Source organism: Prosopis cineraria, unplaced genomic scaffold, assembly GCF_029017545.1.
Source record: "Prosopis cineraria cultivar Desert tree isolate PC_DT_omini unplaced genomic scaffold, ASM2901754v1 PC14, whole genome shotgun sequence".
Taxonomy (NCBI): Eukaryota; Viridiplantae; Streptophyta; class Magnoliopsida; order Fabales; family Fabaceae; genus Prosopis; species Prosopis cineraria.
The window spans coordinates 17569768-17589844 of record NW_026555345.1 but is presented as its reverse complement, the minus strand read 5'-3'; the positions used below and the strand labels follow the sequence as shown (position 1 = coordinate 17589844).

At 31.8% G+C, this 20077-nt stretch overlaps 2 protein-coding genes across 6 annotated transcripts; both read right to left on the bottom strand.

Annotated features, from left to right (window-relative positions):
* Window positions 1-324: 324 nt before the first annotated feature.
* LOC129293710 (E3 ubiquitin-protein ligase ATL42) lies at window positions 325-4656 on the bottom strand. The gene is made up of 2 exons (XM_054931796.1): window positions 3269-4656; window positions 325-547 (listed from the first exon to the last, which is right to left on the bottom strand). The coding sequence occupies exon 1, from the start codon at window positions 4573-4575 to the stop codon at window positions 3301-3303; it is 1275 nt and encodes a 424-aa protein (XP_054787771.1). The 5' UTR covers window positions 4576-4656; the 3' UTR covers window positions 325-547; window positions 3269-3300.
* Window positions 4657-10426: 5770 nt separating this feature from the next.
* LOC129293492 (ninja-family protein mc410) lies at window positions 10427-13980 on the bottom strand. Of its 5 annotated transcripts, none has more exons than XM_054931493.1 (4): window positions 13893-13980; window positions 13523-13585; window positions 11470-12560; window positions 10427-11135 (listed from the first exon to the last, which is right to left on the bottom strand). In XM_054931493.1, the coding sequence occupies exons 3-4, from the start codon at window positions 12452-12454 to the stop codon at window positions 10639-10641; spliced, it is 1482 nt and encodes a 493-aa protein (XP_054787468.1). In that variant the 5' UTR covers window positions 12455-12560; window positions 13523-13585; window positions 13893-13980; the 3' UTR covers window positions 10427-10638. The 5 variants fall into 5 exon arrangements, with proteins under 5 accessions (XP_054787468.1, XP_054787466.1, XP_054787470.1 ...); XM_054931491.1 differs by having other exon boundaries at window positions 13858-13976; XM_054931495.1 differs by having other exon boundaries at window positions 10427-11102; window positions 13858-13974.
* Window positions 13981-20077: the final 6097 nt, after the last annotated feature.

Below are 20077 nucleotides of genomic sequence, written 5' to 3'. Positions count from 1 at the left end.
GTTTTGGTTGAACTTCTGTAATCAAATTCAAGCTTAGATATTATTTTTACCATGCTTAATTGATCCTAAGTGTCAACTTGAAGTATGTTTAAAAAGCAACTCACACTTGGATTCTGTTGAATCCAAGCTTGAATGAATGCATCACTTATTAACCTTCAAGCCTGACTTAAAGTAAGCCTAAGTCTTGAACAAGCTATTCAAGCTTGGTTCAGAAGTTACCCAAGCATGATCCACATCACAAAGAGGTAAGGTGCCTCCGTGCACTCATTCATATTTGGTACTTAAATTACCAATGTGTTTAGATTCATAGAGAAGTTTCGTGTTTTATACATATCATGCACACTTTATACCCTAATTGGCCCATGCTTAAGCCAATGTGAAGTGATAAGTACACTAAGGTGAAGAGAGCTCATCCATGTTTGGATCACTCTTGTCTACACATGAATGAGAGTTCTGACAGTATTTAATGCACTTTATGAAAAAAGTGCTTTTTGTCTGTGATCACTTCAGCAAGTCTCCAATAGTTATAATCTGTCTTCCAAGGGTTCTGACATCCAAAAAATAATATTCTATATGTAAAACCTCATTTAAGTGAGTAGTTAATAACATGAATGGGCATTTAGTATCTTGCATTCATTTCTTTATTTGAAAAAGCTCTCAAGCAATTTATAAACATTCATTGTTTTATACCTACTCTTCTTAAAGAGTCTGAATTTCAAAAAGTTATTTTTATTTTGTCTTTAGAAATCTTAAAAAGGATTTTTTTTTTAAGTAAGAATTGTAACAGCTTATTTGTATAAGTAAGTTTATTGTTAAAAATTAAGACTGTTTGTGTCTTGTGGTTGTAATGTAGTGGCAAGCACACATCAAAGTTTGTATTTATAATAAAAAATTTTAAATGTGATCTTGAAGACTAGATGTAGGCTGAACCATTATAAATCTTCTATATCCACTTTTCTTCTCAATCAAAAACTCATTTCTTATTTACAAATTTGTGCATAAATTGTTCTACACTTTGCTTTATCTTTTTAGTTGGTAAATAGTTTTTAAAAATTTTTATGACCTCTCAATTTACCCCCTCTTAAGTATTAGCCTAATTCTACATTTTAAAAAATAACTCATCTCTTTCAAGTCCATTGAAGAACATGTATTATTTTCCACCTTTTTCTTTTAAACATGTATTTCTTCCCTTGCACCTCTATGTAATGCATACTCTCTTTGTTTAAAAATATAAGACATTTTTTGAAGAGTTGGATATTCAAAAATGTAAAGTATTTTTAGTCTTTTTGGGTGTAATCATTACCTTTTTTTTCCAAAAGTGCCCCTATTAATAATGACTTTATATTTATTATAGGGTGTTTAATAGGGATAAATATGTAAAGACAGGGTTAGTTGAAAAGTACATAACTATTTCATTAGATGGTGATATTTAATTAAAAATGTCTTATATTTAATTAAAAATACCTTACATTTTTAAACGAAGGGAGTATATTTTTTCCCCAATAATGAGACATTGACTTTATATATATTGCAATAATTTACAATGAGCTTTTATCTTCAGATTAATATTTTGTTCTATTTATCAATTGGTTGACTTTAAGCAATTTGACAGTGCTTAGCCATCTTTAGCTTCACAGTGTATCATATTATTGTATCATAAATTCTTGCGACTCAGTAATTTGCCCTTTCTTTAATGATAGAATGACAATAAAATTTTTAAAGTTTAAATTTATATCAGTTAGATTTTCAATAAAATTTAATAAAAGATAAATTGTAAATATTAATTTATACAGTTATAAACAAAAATTTTAAATGCAATTTAATAATTATATTTAGAATCTAAATATTTTAACTGCACTTAAAGACCTAATTATTATCAATTCATTCTTTTAGAACTTAATTGTAATTTTCTTGTATTTTATAGAAGCATGAAGTTAATTGTTCATTTTATTTATTTTTTATGCTTGCGCATTTGTTGTTAATTATTTTTCTTGACGTTCAAAGATTGACTAGAGAAGAATGAGAAAGTCTAATGTATAACTAAAGTGAGATTTACGTTGAGTAGAATTTGAGTTTTTTTTTTCAGTATAATATGAGTTTTTAACCTCGTCCTTTAAGAAAATTTCCGCTGTTCATTTTAATCTGATTGCCCTATTAAATCTTCAAATTGTAGTTCTTCTAGTAAGTGCAATAAATGACAACAACAAAAAAAAAAAAACGAAAAAAAATAAATATAAATCATCTTCCAAAAAATAAAATAAAAAATTCACCAACTGTCCCCAGATGAATATTTTTGTACTTTGTACTATAATTTACTGTATTGTTTGGTTAGGAGAAAAATACAAAATATTTCCTCTCCTAACTACGAACCACCCAATATTGTATTGCTCAAGGTTGAGGGGTCATTTTTTGGGGGGAAAACTGAATGAATCATTTCTTATAATTTGGAATTTATGTTTCTTTTATAGTTAAAATAGTGATAGAGGTTTTATGTTCTCTCAATAATAAATTAATTTTTTTATGGAATGAATTGAAAATGAACAGTTGAAGATTGAGATGGATCATGTTACCTAATCAAATGAAGGCAATATCTTTTGAGGAAGATGGTTTCACTTCTGGGATTCAATTTGATCAGATAATGAAAAACTTTAATATTTGTTCTTTGGCCTCTTGCTTTTCTTAATATAAAAAGACAAGCAAACAAAAAAAAAAAACAGAACATGCTTGATTAATGGATCCAGGGTGGCAAGCAATTAGCTTCCTTTTCCTTAACTTGTCTTGTTAATTATTTTCATATTTTAGCCAAACCCAAACTACTGAAAAATACATCTAAAGCCAACTCTTCATCTGCATATATAGTGGATGCCCTCCAAAAAAGTGCCCAAAAGTTATCGACTGATTGGTTTGGATCAAAGGCGAGCTCACACCAAATACTAATAATAATAATAATAATAATAATAATAATTTGCATACCAATCAAAGGGTGAAAGACATAAATTTAAGGGAAAGTGACAATTAAATCCTAAAAAAAAGAGTTAAAAATACTTATGTCCTCGATAAAATTTTTTCAAAAACAACTTGTAAATATTAATTTAAACAGTTACAAATTTAAAAGTTTCAATTTTAAATAATAATGGTCAAAACCATTATCAAACTATGATGAAACCAATCATAAGTAAAATATTTTATTAAACCAGTTAAATACGAGTTTAATAGTTTATTAGTTTAATCAGGGAGTTGACATGAATTCCCATATTATGCAAATTACCTTGTTGAAGTTGGTGATGGATGAGATTGAAGCTATACATTCAGAGATTGCTGAAACCTTTTTTCTCTGTTCACAAACCATCGAACTGTTCTTTTGGCAATTGGTAGCCAAATCTGCCTCACTCTTTCCTCTTTCACATTGTTCTGATCATCAACCAAAGATGAACCCTTATTATCATTTTTCATGCCCAAAGCTTCAAATCTAGGGACAGCTGTGATATCTGATACTGATCTTTTCTCATCTGGATTCACATTTTTGGATGTATGGCTGGGATATCCTGCAGAATCTGAATCAGAATTGAGGTTATTCTTCAGTCCACTCATCACTTTGTTGTCAAAAGAAACCTCCCTTCCCATCTCCTCCTTGATGTTCATAACTTGCCCATTTTCTAATTCTTCTGGTGAAACCTGACTCTGATCATGATCATTAAGTGCTATACTGTTAAGTCTTACACTTGAAGTAGAACCAAGCATCTCCGAGTTCAAGAACATGAGGTCTGAGGAGCTCACGTTGCTCCATCGATTCTTCAAAACGAAATCTGATGCAGTAATCTTGTGTTTGTGCTTGTGAAAGACCTTTTTGTGATCACCACCACCATCTTCATCAGCTGCAATTTCCTCTTTTGTAGAACCCTTCATGATTCTCCTGAAGCTGCTTCCAAAATTGAATCTTGATGATGATCCATTTGGCTGTTCTTGTTCCTCTCTCTGAATAAAAAGCCCTAGGTTGGATTCTTCCTCCAGTTCTGCTCCACCATTAATGAGCAGCCTCAAGCTGTTAGAATATGTGAAAATGGTCTGATCTTCAGGATCAACCCTGTGTCTACAAAGAGGACAGCTAGAATGCTTCTCAAGCCAATGATCGATGCAATTAATGTGAAAGGCATGTTTACACTTCGGAAGTAGCCTGAGAATCTCAATGTCCTCAAACTTTGATAAGCAAACAGCACATTCAAGACCTTCTTTTGATCCTTTTAAGGAAGAGAATCTGAAGAAGGGAAGTGATTCTATGACAGTCTTGTCGATTCCTGAGAATCTTGACCTCGTTCTGATAAGCCAAGGTTGACCTTCTGGGTTGCCATGAACTGATGAAGCTCCTCTGTTACAGCACTTGGCAAACATGAGGAGAGAGAATGTTAGAACAAACATGAAGCTGAGGATTCCTATGACAACCGCAAGACTTGGTCGGAAATTGGAGACAACATCTTGAGAAGGAGCACTAGTTGAAACCTGTGCTTGGCAAGGGAAAAATCTGAAGAAGAATGTTAGACAGTTCAGAAACAGAAGATGAAAACCCAAATGGTTCATGATGATTCTACCGGAACCAAAAGAGTAAACAAAAAATTCTGATCTCGTGCTTTCAAAGCTTCCAAATTTATAATAATAGGATTGGTGAGCTTGGACTTTTTGTTAGATTATTTTATTTCCACAAATAATGACTTCTTGTTTTTTTTCTTGGTTTCTTCTTAGGCTACATTTTGCTCTTAAAAATATTAAAATATTTCGTTTAAAAATATGAAAGTAATGACTAGATCGATATCGTGCTTCTAAATGACATAACCCGATTAACAAGTTTTATCCTGACGCAATTTTTCATGTTATTTTAACTCCATAGGCATGGAAGATTAAGTTAATTCATTTTACCTTCAGGACAAATATTAGGTTACACTGATAAATTCAATCCACAAATTTCCCACTTTTATTGAACTTGTGGAACAACATCTTCATTTTGGAGTGAAATATTTGGTATCTTTGGCTTGCCTCAAATCAAGTTAAGGAGACTTAATATTGTCTAAATTAATCAAGATCGAATCGAGACAAGATCTTTTCACGCTAAAACTTTATCACTAATGTTGTTATATTCTTTAGGTTTGAATTTGAAGCCTCTAGTTAAGTTGGATCAATTCCATTCATAAAGTTTTTATCCTAAGTTACTTGTTGAACTTTTTTTTGGAAGCACAAAAAGAAAACTCTACCAATAACAAACATTATCTTTCTTGAGTTACTAAGATAAAGTTGGCATTTTTCAACTAAATTATTACATGCACAAAAACTGATATTAAAATATGTAGCCACTTGCTTAAATAATGAGAATCCCTACTATTAACGTCAACTTTAATTAATTATTTGTTAGACTTTTTTTTTTAGGAGATATATATATATATATATATAAATAACGGTGGATCCTAGTGGTTAGAAATAAACCAATTTTTTATCTATTGATTTTATTTTTTAAAAAATATAAAGAAAATATTTTCTGTTTGTTTAGTTTCTAGGCAAGGAAGAGGGGTTTTATTGGGGATTAAAAATGTTAAAGGCAGTTTGGTAAAATGCACTTTGACGGCTGATCTTGATAATGAAACAGAATTTTGCGCTGCCACATGTCAAAAATGTTGTGTTTGGATATTGTAAGGTGGACATTCCCCAATTTTTTTTTTTTTTTTGTGTGTGGAAAATTAACAATATCACATAATCATTGGATTATCTTTAAAATGTAGCTATGCTTCTTAGTAGTCTGTTACATTATTAATGCTGTTTTTAATATCATCAACAAGCACCAAGTCAACTAGACAAGTGGCAATTATTATTTACTAGATAGTTTTTTTTTCTTTTTTCTATTTTGGTCCCCTACTAAATATAAACTATATTTGTACTTGTAGAAGTTAATTATTTAAGTTGGAAAAAATTAAAAAGATACTTCTTGAATCCTAAACATAGGATCTAGATAACAAATTCACACTTATTAAGAAAATTAGTAAAGTTAAACATTGTTAATTTTTCTAAAATACCCCTCCTCTTAATTAATTGTATTGGAAATTAGAGGGAGAATGACATTAAAGTTTCAAATCAATGAATTTATAACAATTAGGTCCTTGAAAAAAATTTAAAAAAATAAATTATAAATATTAATTTAGATAATCATAAATTCAGGAGTTCTAATATAGGCTAATATTATATGATATTATATAATACCAGTCTAAGTTTTAACTGCATATAAGATATTTAAATTTAAAATCTAACTATTAGTTTATAGTTGGAATTTTTATTTGCAACTATTTAAATTATTATTTGCAACTTATTTTTTAAAAAAATTTTATCGAGGACTTAACTATCATAAATTTCAAGTTTTAGGATTTTATTATCATTATCCCAAAATTACCTTTATTGATGACATGCAATAAGGTGTGCAATTAATTGGAGTAGTTCTAGAAAAAATAATGATAAATATGAGAGGAAAAAAAGGATTAAGATCTTATACTCAAGACTAAAACAAATTTTCAAAGTAACTCTTATATTTAGGATCGAAAGCAGCATTTGTCTCCATTTGTCTCCACTTCTTAATGTGCCATAGATTGAAAGGAAAAGTGGGCATTAGGTTCACCATCACTAATTAATTAATTTCTTCTCTTGCCCCCTTTCCCATTCACTTTATACGAATTATATTAACTACTTTTGGTCCCCATTTTAAGATACCATTATTGTTATTTTTATATTCCATACGACGTGTAGTCCCACCCCTAATTCACAATCCTGCCTCTGCCCTTATATTTAGCTGGCCTTCGAAGGCTTGACGCAAGTTTTTTGTTTTTCGTTTTAATAAAAGAAAGTAAGAAAATTTTTGTAGAATCGGAATTCCAAGTTAATCATTTCAACTATTATATATATAAATATTACTCTTTTCCTTCGGTCTTTATTACATGATAACTTTTACAAAGATTTTTTTTTTATATAATTCTAGAAAAAATCTTTGATTCTTAATATAAAGTACATGTAAGATTATTTATTATTATTTTTTAATTTTACACTTATTACAAATTTAATTTTATAATTCATCTATATTGTGTATTTCTTTCTACCTATTTTTAATGGAGATAAAATTAGAATTTTTTTAATTTTAAGACATTTAATAAGTTATGTATGTGTGTGTGTGCGTATAGACGCGCGCGCACATGCGTTTGGGGCTGTTGACAAGGATATGTTTGTCTTGGTGTTGTCACAAGGTTGTGATGTTCTTATTTGGAGCAAGCAAGCAGAGGATTATCTTGCATGTCTGGTCAAATCAATAGTTTTCCCCCCTCTTCTTACTATACTAGTTTAAACGTGTAAAATTGTTTATATTTTATAGCATAATTGAATGGGAATTAGATAATTGTTAATTCGAATGGATAATTGTTCTTAATGAATCCGAAAATGTTATGGTGAAAGACATCTGTCATGTTTTCAGCTGTGTTTCCTATGAAACTTCCTGTCATATTTTGGTCCAATAATGTAAATTTCGATGATTTATATGCATATATAATATAAAATAAAAAAATAGATTCTTCATTTATGTTTTAAGCCTGAATTATAGTTGAAAAATTGAACCAAACTGGTTAATTAAACTAGTTATTGAACCAATTCAAAAAATGGGATGAAGTGTTCCTGAAGAGAACTATTAGAAATTTAAAATATAAAAAAAAAAAGGACAGAAAAGAAAAAAAGAATTGATGGCACAGTTGATATAAAACATTCAAGTTTTTAATTTATTTTTTATTTAGACTAAGAAATAAATTCATAGTATGTATTATGAAAAGAAAATTTGGGAAAGGTATCGTATGATTAAGAAGAAAACCAAGAGAGTTGCAAGTAAAGCTCGTTCTAAAACTTTTGAAAAATTTTATAAGAGCCTTGAGATAAAGGAAAAAAAATGAAACATTTATAAAATTATTAAGAGTAGGAAAAGAAAATCAAGACATCTAAAACATGTAAGGTGTGAAAATGTTTAAGTGAAGAAGGGGTAAGATGGTTAACTAAATTATTTAATATGATTTTACGGTCCAAGAAAATGCCTGACGATTAGAGGAAAAGTACATTAATTTTTATTTATAAAAATAAAGGGGATATTCAAAATTATACTAACTATAAAGAGATTAAACTTATAAGCCACACAATGAAATTGTGGGAGAAAGCAATTGAGCATAAGTTGAAATTGGAGATAAGTATTTCTAAGAATTAGTTTGATTTTATGCCAGATATATCAACTACAAAGGTAATTTATCTACTAAGGAGATCAACGAAAAAGTATCGTCATAAAGATAAAGATTTACACATAGTTTTTATTGATTTGAAAAAAACTTATGATCGTATACTAAGAGAAGTGCTTTGGACACTCTTGAAAAAAAAGAGAGTATGGATTGCTTATATTAAAGTTATACAAAATATGTATGAGAGGGTAAAAACTAATATAAGAACGTCTAGTTGTCAAACAAAGGACTTTTCTATAAAGATTGGAATACATTAGGGATCATCTTTAAGTCTTTATTTGTTGAACTTGGTCCTAAATGTTTTGACGGAACATATTCAAGGGAAAATTCTCAAATATATGCTTTTCACGAATGATATAGTTCTTATAGCAGAGACAAGAGAAGATATTAATTGTAAATTTGAGTTATGAAGAAAGACCGTTAAAAGGTTTTCATTTGAGTAGGAATAAAACAGAATATTTATATTGTAAATTTAGTAAGAGACTAGTTGGCAATAATTTGAAAGTGAAATTGAAAGATCAAATTATACCTCAAGTGGAAAAGTTTAAACATTTGACAGTCATTATTCAAAATAATAGTGAAATCAGTGGGAATATCTTACATAGGATTCAAGTTGAGTGATTTAATTGGAGAAAAGCTAAAAGAATTATTTGCGATCATAAAGTGCTTAATAAACTCAAAAGAAAGTTCTATTGTACTTCTATCAGACCGACTATGTTATATAGTAGTAAATGATAGGCTCTAACGGAATAGTAAGAGCATAAAGTTGGAGTAGCAGAAAAGAAAATGTTATGATGGATGTGCGAACATATACGTAAAGATAAAATTTGAAATAAGCACATACGCGAAAAAGTGAGGGTAGCACTTATTAAAAAAAAATGATAGAAAATCGTTTGAGATGGTTTAGACATGTATAAAGAAGGCTGCAGGAGGCATCAATGATAAGAGTGGAACATATAACTTTGAGCCCTATTAAGAGGGGTAGAGGAAGGTTTAAGAGAATACTCTTAAAAATTGTTGAATGCGATCTCTTAATTAATAATATTTTTAAAAGTTTAATAAATGATAGAGCATAGTGACGTCTTACAATCCATGTAGCTAATCCCATGTAGTGAAATAAAGGCTTGTTGTTATTGTATGTATTATAAGATTAGAAGCCATAAAATAATCATGTTTTATATTTGCCAGAAAATAACCATGTATAATACAAATATACTTTATTTTATTTTTTAAACTTATATAATGTGCATTAACTTTTTAGAATTGTAATTTACTCCTGATCTTTACTCGATTTAATATTTTTAAATTTAATTTTTATTTTTTATTTGAAATCAGTGTTTTTTGTATTTTTAATTACATCTTATCATTCTTATTCAAAATAGTCTATATATATATATGATTAAAAATATATTAAGTTAATAAAAATCAAGGGAGAGTAACACTAAAGTTCACGACAAAATTTTGACAAAATTTTCTATAAAACCAATTTTAAATATTAATTTCAATATTTACAAAATCAAGAGTTTTAATTACATCTATGACACTTAAATTTTGAATATAGCTTTCACTTTGTAATTGAAATTTCTATTTACAATTATTTAAATCAATATTTATAATTTATTTTTAAAATTTTTTATCAAAAAACTAACTATAATTAACTTTTTATTTTGAAACTTTATGGTCATTCTCCCAACAATCAATCCATTCACTGGTCCACTTATGGCCAGTCTGTTTTTTAGCATCTTTACTATACCATTACAAGTCAACGAAATTAATTCAATTAATAAAGAAAATAATACTTCACCTTCATATGTAGTTCAGTTTTGATGACAGACACAAAGTACAAAACTTTATATGCCAAAATTCAACATGAAAAAGCGGACAAACAAGATCACCTATTTAAAATGTTAAACTCCACCACAGTTCAAGAACTTCTCTCCCCGATACTTAACTAGAATCTTGTAACATTATCAAAAGTCAAAGATGCTACATGGTCTAACCACAAATTCTTAAAGATGATTCACAACTATATTCATAGTAATCAATTATAAATAGACATGTCAACGAACAGCCTAATTTACTCCGGCAGAAACGTTGTACTTTCCCCACTACTTAAAAGAATAGCTTCCCTGAAATTCTTCTCAAGACAATTACTATATATTACTCAAAGGATAAATCAGGCTGTGACATAAACATCAGAAGCTTAATTAACTATTTGACAGAAGAAAATTGATGGTGGACCATTATTTCATACAACTGCCACGTTGATTCCAGTTGCAAAGAGGCAAATAACAAAAGAGATAATTGTTGATTTGTTCATAGATAGAATGGATGATACAGGATTAGCTTAGCTGTGAGCGGAGGCTGCAGAATTTCCATTTGCTTTTGTCCCCAAGACTGCACTACCCTCCATGTTAGGAAGATCTTCATTTGCATGCTGGACAAACTCCTCCGGCGACATGTGAGAACCATGACATGCACAAACTATCCTTATTTGGTTAGTGCTGTATTTGTAAGTTACACCAGATATAGTCCTACCATTAGGGCCTGAACCAGTTGTGGAAACCCAAGGTAGGCTAGGATAAGAACCGCTCCCGCCAAATTTCAAATCGGCAGCAAGACCTGGCTTGATAGCTGAAAAATCAATGGAGAAACTTTCTCCTGCTGATTGGTCAGGCACATCTTTTGCCCTGAGGTTTGTGCTGCTTCCTTTCACATCTTCAGCCTGTGATGGAGCACCTTCTTCGGCCATGTGCTGTTTTCCATCAACTTTTGTTCGATCTAGGAGCCTTCCTTCGCGTGGTATGGCCTCTGATAAATTATTTGAGATTAATTGTATGGCAGCTAGAATGACACAGGAATAGTAAAATGTCATTTACAATCAGATTTTCAACCAAAAAAAAAAAGGCAAAATCTGTTTACCTAAATGGGTTCAAACTTATTTCATATTCCAACTTTCTATCAATTTCTAAAATTTGGTTCATGAGTAGGATACATGATGCTTGCCGGAAAATATATACAGATAATCTTCAATTTAACATCGAATAAGTCACAAGTGTCAGATGCATAAAGAAGATACCATTGGAGATGCACATATCACTCGTCCATGTTATCTTACAAGTTTGAATTAAGAGTCTAGTTAGAGATGTCTTCCTTTAATCTCATAAGTTATTTTTACCTGAATTTGGTGGAGCCCTTCCAGCAAAGGAAGGATGTACTTGTTGAGGATGCGAAAGCAAACCCCATGAGTTCTCTTTATCCAACATTGGAAGCTGAACAGAAGGATAACCTAACATCACTGGCAAGTTTCCATTATTCAAAGGTTGAGCTCCTGGGCGTTCACCAGCTGCAGCAGACATCACATGCATCACTCCAGGTATTGGAGGGCCCGATGCACCAACAGAGTTAGATTCTTTTATAGGTGGTGGATAAGGCACATTCATCACATTTACTTGTTGGACAGGGAAGGAAGCACCATAATTCAAATTTGCAAGCTTAAAATCATTTTCTGATGAACCAGTAAACCTCTTTTGCCCACTAACATCAGTAGGACTCAAGTCAGGACCACCTCGGATCTCTTTTAGAGCATCAGAAGAACCACCAACTCTAGTAAGTCGTTTGGAACCATCGTCATGGCATAAGGTGGGCCTAGAGGTTAAGTTCTCGGCTTCAGAATCTGCCACATCTTCATTTTCTGCAGCTGAGCCATCTTCTGTTAGAGATATGTGTGATGCTCTAGCCTTGTCATGAATGGCTTCACTTTCATGCTTCTTCTGATGATTTATCTCATCAAACATCATTTTTCGTTTATTACCCACCTCTAACCGTTTATCTTCCTCAATTTCAACACTTTTACTACTGTTGGCAAGCCAAAGTCCTCTCCCATTTACATTCGCAGAGGCTTCACCTTCTTTGTCCTTGGAAAGGTCATTAAAGAAGTTCTCCTCTGGTTTTGGGGGATCTGCTCTATGAGTACCAGCAACTAAGTCTTGCTTCTGGGAATCAGTCTGAAAAAAGCTTTTAAATTCATCAACCATTTTTCCGCCCCTACCAACTTCTTCTGTCCTGGTATCTGAGATGGCACCATTCTTACCCTTGGGTTTGGCAGATGAGCCACCACAAAATAGACCCAGGCTGAGCTCTAGTCCATTATCATCATCCATATTGTAATATATAAAATATCAGAACAGTTCAGACATTATCTCTTTCCAAGCTGATAATCATATACATGGTGCCACCCTTCAACAACATGAAAACATCCTTGAATAACTGCAACCAGTTTGAAATCAAATAGGGAAACCAAACCAGTTGGATCAGTAAAATTTACCATACCCAAAATTATAACAAAAACGTAATTATCATTAAATGTACATAAAATAATTAGAACATTCCCATATTTGTCCTTTTGACACGTAAGACAGAAACAAATTTCAAGCAGGAAAGAATAGGACCAAATAAGAACTATCTCCAGCCAAATTTCTGTACTTGCAGGATGTGAAATTATCAACGAATCAAATATTGAAGGAAAAGCCCAGACCAGTCAGCAGCCAATATATTCAAGAGAATAGGGTATAATAATGCCTCTCAACCTTTAAAGGATTGTTTAGGATGCCAGTTTTTCAGACTTTTGTCAACAAACACAAAAACCCAAAACATTATGGACAACCATAACCATAGGGGAGCTTAAGTCTGGAACATTAAAAAAAAGGAAGAAAATCAAATTCAGAGTGGAACTGCAGCAGTTCAAAACTCGCAGCTCACACGCTACATCATTTGCTCTACCTCCTACTGCTCCTAAACAGTTCCCGCTAACGAAATATGGACAGAACAGAGGAAGAAAGAAGAAAATGTAGTGTACAATATCAAGGCTCACAAGTCAATCACTACCTCTTTGACATTTTCTTCAAATTACGTTTCTCTTTTTTTTTTTCTTTTTTTCCTTTTCATTACATAGCATATTTTCATTTCTTATTTTGGCGCCATTGGAATGTGCCTTTTAATCGCCTCTTGATTAAGGCGTTTCAGAGCCTGAAGGCCCCTTCCATTTTAGACAAGCTTACACGATGACTCATCAGCTGGAAGCAATAAAGAATGTGGGCCCCGAAGAAAACCGATATTAAACGCCAAGAAATACTTCGATTGCTCCCAAAGCTAATTCGGTCTGTGTCTTCTCATTTCAACTGAATCATAATTTAAAGAGAGAGAGAGAGAGAGAGAGAACACAATCAAACCTTGAATTTAGTTTCCTGAACGATCTTCTTTTATCGGAAATCAAGCAAGGAATCCAGATCTAGCTACACAACAAAATCATGCAGGTAGACTCAGAGAATTAGAAATTTAAATCCCTTCCCCCAAAACATCAAAACTGAAGCTTTAAAACATATGCATGAACAATCTAAACCATGAGAGACATGGGTAAGAAAATAAACAGATAAGATATGCACCAAGTGAACAAAAACAAGAATATCAGCACCGTTTGGATCCAAGAAAAAATCTGATAAAACAAAAAACTACTCAAAAGTCCAATCACACAAAAAACCCGGGGGAGGGGGGAAGAGAGATTAACCAGGAAGGAAAGAGAGATGATGATGTTGATCAAACCCTAAATCAAGTCGTCCTGTGCAGACAGAACAGAGGAAGATGAGCACGGACTGAAATGGAGGAGAGAGAGATGTTCGAAGAATATAAATATTTATTTAATTTAAAAATTCTTTCCCGTTTAGGCATGTGGTTCTCATGTGGAACAGCAGATAGCGCTCGTCTCATTACTGGTCCAAGAAAAAAAAAAAAAAAAGCCTCTCGCCAAGGCCCTAGCAAGCCAAGGCCCGATTTGGTACGGCGAGACAAAACACTGAAGCATTTGTTCTTGGACGTGGTATTTTTCGTCAGAGTTTTTTGTCTTTTTTGGGTGATCAAGTGGGGCAAAAGCCGAAACAAACAAGTAACTAAGAAATTAAACGTGGGCTAGAAAGCTCGCGCATCCTTGACAAAGACTCATGCAATGACTGGACGACACTGGTTGGAAGATAGCTTCATTTTGCCAACGAATCTGCACATTGATTCCCCTCACACATTACATGAGAGATTTGCATATTCCACCTACTTCCCAACACGCTCCCAACCTTCCTCATGGCTCGAGAGTTAGACATGCTTGTGCATAGTAACTCATCAATCATTTTTGCAACGGTTAAGGAATTAGTTTCAATAATTAGATTCTGTCCTTCCTCTTCCCTCAATATGTTGATTCCAGTGATCACACCCCAAACCTCTGCTTCAATTGCAGAACATCTCCCCACTCTTCTACAGAACCACTCTTCCGCTTTCCTTCATGATTTCTTAGTAGTTCCCCCACATCCAGCTTTGTCCCCTCGCTTGAAACTAGCACCACCATCGACATTGAGTTTTGATCCATCCCCTGTCAGGTTTCTCCCAAGAAATTCCTGCCCTTATGTCACGTCTCCAGCCAGGCCAAATGACATAGCACTTATGGATTCAAATACTGGGTCAACTATTGACTAAGACAAACATGTACATGTAGATATGAAGCCCACATACAAATTTGGCTTTTTACAGAGGACTTTTTGCATTAATTGCTAGAAAAATGTTGTAGAAGATCAAGGCAGTGACAATTTTATAATTATTAAATTGCCTATTGGACTTTTTATATCAGAACAACCAATATAAAAAGTGATTAAGATTTTTAAAATTTAAAAAATTAATTACTTTCCATATTAGTTTTACTTATAATCGATGTAGTATAAGAAATTGATGTAAAAAGCAGGGTTTTAAAAATAGGCCGGATTGGTTAGTTCAACCTATTTAATCATGAACTGGTTGTTAAATTATGTGTTTTTACAAAACTAAGAGAAAAGGGATTTTTTATTTGTGCAAATCAAATGTTGAATAATGAAGTGATTAAACTCCCAAGAACTTGAAAGATCAAGAGATGACTTAGTTTTATAAGCTTAATTTTGTCTCTTCTCTTAGATTCAATTTAAAAATTAATGAGAGCTATTCACATAGCTAATATGGTAAGAATGCATTCATTATATAGAACAAACTTTAGACTCCTTGTTGGATAAGGCTATCACCCAAAAAAAAGGTGAATTGGGTGTTTAAAAATTTTCACAAAGCTTTTCTCAACCCATAAAGATGATGAATATAGAAATGAATCTCAATGCCAAAAGCTTTTGACAGTTAAGGAGATTATGGAAAGAAAAAGCTTGACACAAGAAATTTATTTTAGTTCAGCCTAACTACTTGGCTTACATCTAGTCTTGAAGATTGTAAGATCAAGCTGGTACCTAAGAGGGGATTGAATTGGGTGTTCAAAGATTTTTTCTAAACTTTTTCCCAACCTAAGAAAATGTAGACAAGAATGCAAGACAAAAACTGGAGAATTAAGGAACTTGATAAGAAAAGCTTGACCTAAAGGATTTATCCTGGTTTAACCTAACCACTTGACTTACTTCCAATCCTTAAGATTACTTTAAGATTTTCAACTAAAATCACAAGTTTCAATGGGTACTTTCCACCATAGTATAACTCTTAAGATTACACCAACCTTAGTTCAACAATAACACTTGTTACACTAGTAAGCTATTTATTTCTCCTTTTTCATACACATAAATACTTATCTCTTTGCATCGTAAAACATGCATTAATTTCTCTTTTCTTATTTCTGATTAATTTATTGCATCATAAAGTGTATCTCTAACTTTACTCATTTCTATGTGCACCGAAGGCTTCTCACTTTATGGCATAGAGTACCATACTTAGGCACCTTGGTGCTTTACTTTGATGCATTAGATGTAGGATCTTGCATATGCATTCCTATGGCATCTTATATATACACTAATATTTACAACAACACAATTTGATTACATAAGCTCAGAAATGCCGAAGTAGTAGTACACTACTCTTAGCCTGAGTCTTTCCTCTTATCCATATTAGAACTTGTAAAATAGTAACTATGAGGTGAGACAAAGTCTCAACAATCAAAATAATCCAAAACTATATATTTTTAAGAATAACTATAAACAAGTAAATAAAAACATTATAATTATATTATATATATATATATACACACACACACACATATCCATTTTCGTAGATACAAATATTCTCACGCATGATCATCTATCTAACTGCACCTCCATATCACCCTGGCTGAACCCATAGGCTTTACTGGACCAATTTTATATAAATTAATTCGAGCATACTTTCAATGATAGAATCACTCGGCCAAAGATATTCTATTCTACTTCTGAACTATGGATTCCTCCTATCACACACATAATTAAGGTGTCGTTACTTCAATACTGCATCTCACAGATGCTAAGGAACGTAATCTCCAACACTGCACCCATATAGGTATTAAGAAGAGAAATCCTCCAACAACACCCTTTAGGGCACTAAAGAGAATGTATTACTACCATATGGACTTTCACAATACTCTACCTAGGGAGAACTCCTACCTTTATCATGATCATGCTTTTTTACATAATATATAATCATATATTCACATATATGTAAAATAGTTCACTTTTCATTTAACTGTTAAAGCAAATTTCTATATAAATTTACTTTATAAATCAAATCTCTTTCAAATTCAAAATCATGCTGCAAGTTTCCAAATGATGCCAATCATTAAAATTACATATATCATATTATACAATTTACTTGTAAACAATTAAACTAGCTATTAAATAGAATGAATTATCTAGTTACCTCAACTTTTCTAATTTTAGAAAGGGTTACCTATGGTTCTCTTTTCACTTTTAGCAACCACTTGCTCAAAACACTTGTGAGCCACGTAAATCTACACAATTTAGCACTATGTGTCAATTACACATTGACCATAAGTACTAACTAACACAATTAAACTAAGTTAAGCTCACTTTAACACTTAGTCACTTTTAATTAAGAACCATGCCTCTTATAGCTTCATTAACCTTCTAATAATCCACACAAGCATTTTCACCCTTTCAAAACTTCTTAATTTAAGTTGAATTGAGCCTATAACTTTAAAACTCAACCATTAATTCTCAAACCAATTGCAAAAACTTAGTTTAATACCTAATAGCCTTTTTATAACTATTGAGTTAGAAAACCATTCCTTAAAACTCCCCAATTCAATTTCTCTATATTTTAAACCAAGAGAAATTAGGGTAGAATGAGAGAGTAGGGTAGTATAAAACTTAACTGGTAAGTGACAAGTCAGATGTAACATCCTAAATTTCCTAATTCAAAAACTAATTGCTAATTAAGATAAATTAGTAAATTAGTAGATTAATTGAATAATCAAGATTTTTGAAAAGCAAGTCAATGTTTTGATCTATTGTGCTCTTGAATAGATATGATTAAGTGAAAGAATAATATTTCAAAGTGAAACATGTGAGCAACAGTAAGAATTCACTCATTATGCCACAAGCCATTGCATAAGATGCATGTGCTGTGGTATATGGCACAAAACTTAAATAAGCGAGTGTGTATCCAGCTCAAGAGTCAGAGGAGAGAAAGAGATAAAAGATAGGTAGAAGAGGTTTTAGTCTACTAGGGCAAGAGTATGTGAAGCCTTAGTAGATATTTTTGACTTGTTGTTGGATAGGCTAGTAACTAAGAGGGGGTAAATTAGGCGATAATAGATTTTTCTGGAAAACTTAAAGGAGAAGAAGATAGATGTAAGAAGTTGAGAGAATTGACATGAGAGATTTATGTTGGTTTAATCCAAAAACTTGGCCTACGTCCTATCCTTAAGATTACCCTTGAGATTTACAACAAGACTCACAAGCTTCAATAGGTAGTTACAACCATAGTACAACTCTTAAGACTTTACGTGTCTTGTTTCAACAACAAAACTTACTACACTCGGCAAGTTATTACAAATCACTTGAAAAACTCATTTTCAAGATTTTAGCTTATTTACAAAGTAAAGAATTTTCAAAGATGAACTCTCTTGAAAAAGTAGAATAAGTACAGTTGAAAGCTTAAGAACTTATGAGAGCTTTTTCATAATATTTATCAAGAATGATAAATATATAAATACAATACTTTAATGCACAAATGAAAGCTTTTTAGAATGCTCAAAAGATAAATAGTTCACTCAATGATTATAATTCTTGTTCTAGACTTGAATTGTATCACATATATAGTTTTGACAGTTAATAGATTATTGGAATAGTGTATCCACTTGTTGATCACATTTCTTACATGTAACAAGGTAATCCACTCGTAAAATGGAGCTAGCCAAGTTCCAGTCAAGCATATGTGACAACTTAAGCTTGAACACTAGGGTGAGTCACAGGTGTTTTGAAGGAAAAGAATATGCAAACCATTTTGTGTGACAAAATAGGTATGTGACCCTTAGGTTCTCATGCGTGAATTTTCTTATAGAATACTAAAGCCAATTCTGTGTGATGAATCACACATGGAACAACTCACTATCATGCTTGGAATGGAAGGTTACAAAACTCAACCCATTTTGAGAAGACAGATCATGTGTGGAATACTCTATTACATACACATGAAATAGCTAGTTACAAAATTAAGCCATTCTGTGAAATATATCAAGCGTGGTATTCATGTGCATTAAAGCATGGATTGCATGATTGAAAAGAGTTAGAATAATAAGTGATAAATCATGTAAATGTACAAGACGAAATAGGCTTGAAATGGCTTAGGACTAACTTAGGCTAAATGTGTTTAAAAGATTAAGTGATAAAACACGTGTAAATACATTCTATTTTAGGCATGGAATGACACTTGACAATATGTAAAGGGACACAAGGTGACAATTCAAGCGTGCATACACAAGGTTAACTTGTGTGAATTAGAGCATAGAAGCTTTATCAAGGCATTATAAAAACACAGGTGACAAATCATGTGTGGATCACTGCTGATTCAAGCATGAAACATTAGTTAGTATGCCTAAGGTGACAAATCACGGGTAGAACTAAACTAAATCATGTGTGAATCATCAAATAGTGAAAAGCTCAACTTTTATTATCCAAAATAAGCTAGAATAATATAACTTACCAGCTTGAATTGACTAAGATAAGTCCTAAGATGCACAAATAAAACTTATGAGCCTAAGATGATGCATTCACTTTAAAGATTGATAACATGTGATTAATCTCTCAAAGTTTTCATATTGAATCTAAGAAAAATAAATAACTTATCCTATGAAACTTTTTCTTCTCTTGATTTTTTATACTTTTGAGGTTTTGTCTTCATCCATGATTCTTTACGTATATGTACACATAGCAAAAACCTTTTCTCTTGGTTTTGTAATCATCAAAATATATGATTCAACATTCTTCCCATTTTTTTATGATGGCATAACCTTAAGATCAAGGTTCTTAGTTCTATTCAATAAAGTACTCCCTCTTAAACAGGCATAGGAATTTAAAAATGTAAGTGTAGAATAATAAACTTAAAATTTAAATAATGAAAAGACATGAATGAATAGAACAAAATATTTCATTGATAAATGAAAAAAATACAAGAAGTGTCAAAATAATTTATCAATGAATATACAAACCTGTAATTGATTCCTCTAAAAACTAAGAAAATTCTTTCTAAGAACTATGAAATCCTACTACAACTCCCCTTAAGCCTATAGTCTAATATTTCTCCCCCTTGGCATCATCAAAAAGATGCAGGATTTTATAGGAGAGAGTGAACTCAGGATCGAAGATAGGCTTTTAAGACTTCTCTATCAGACAGAGAGTCTAGGTTGTAAGGTTAAGTAATGGGAACTATAGCCTATATGGAAGAGTCGTTGG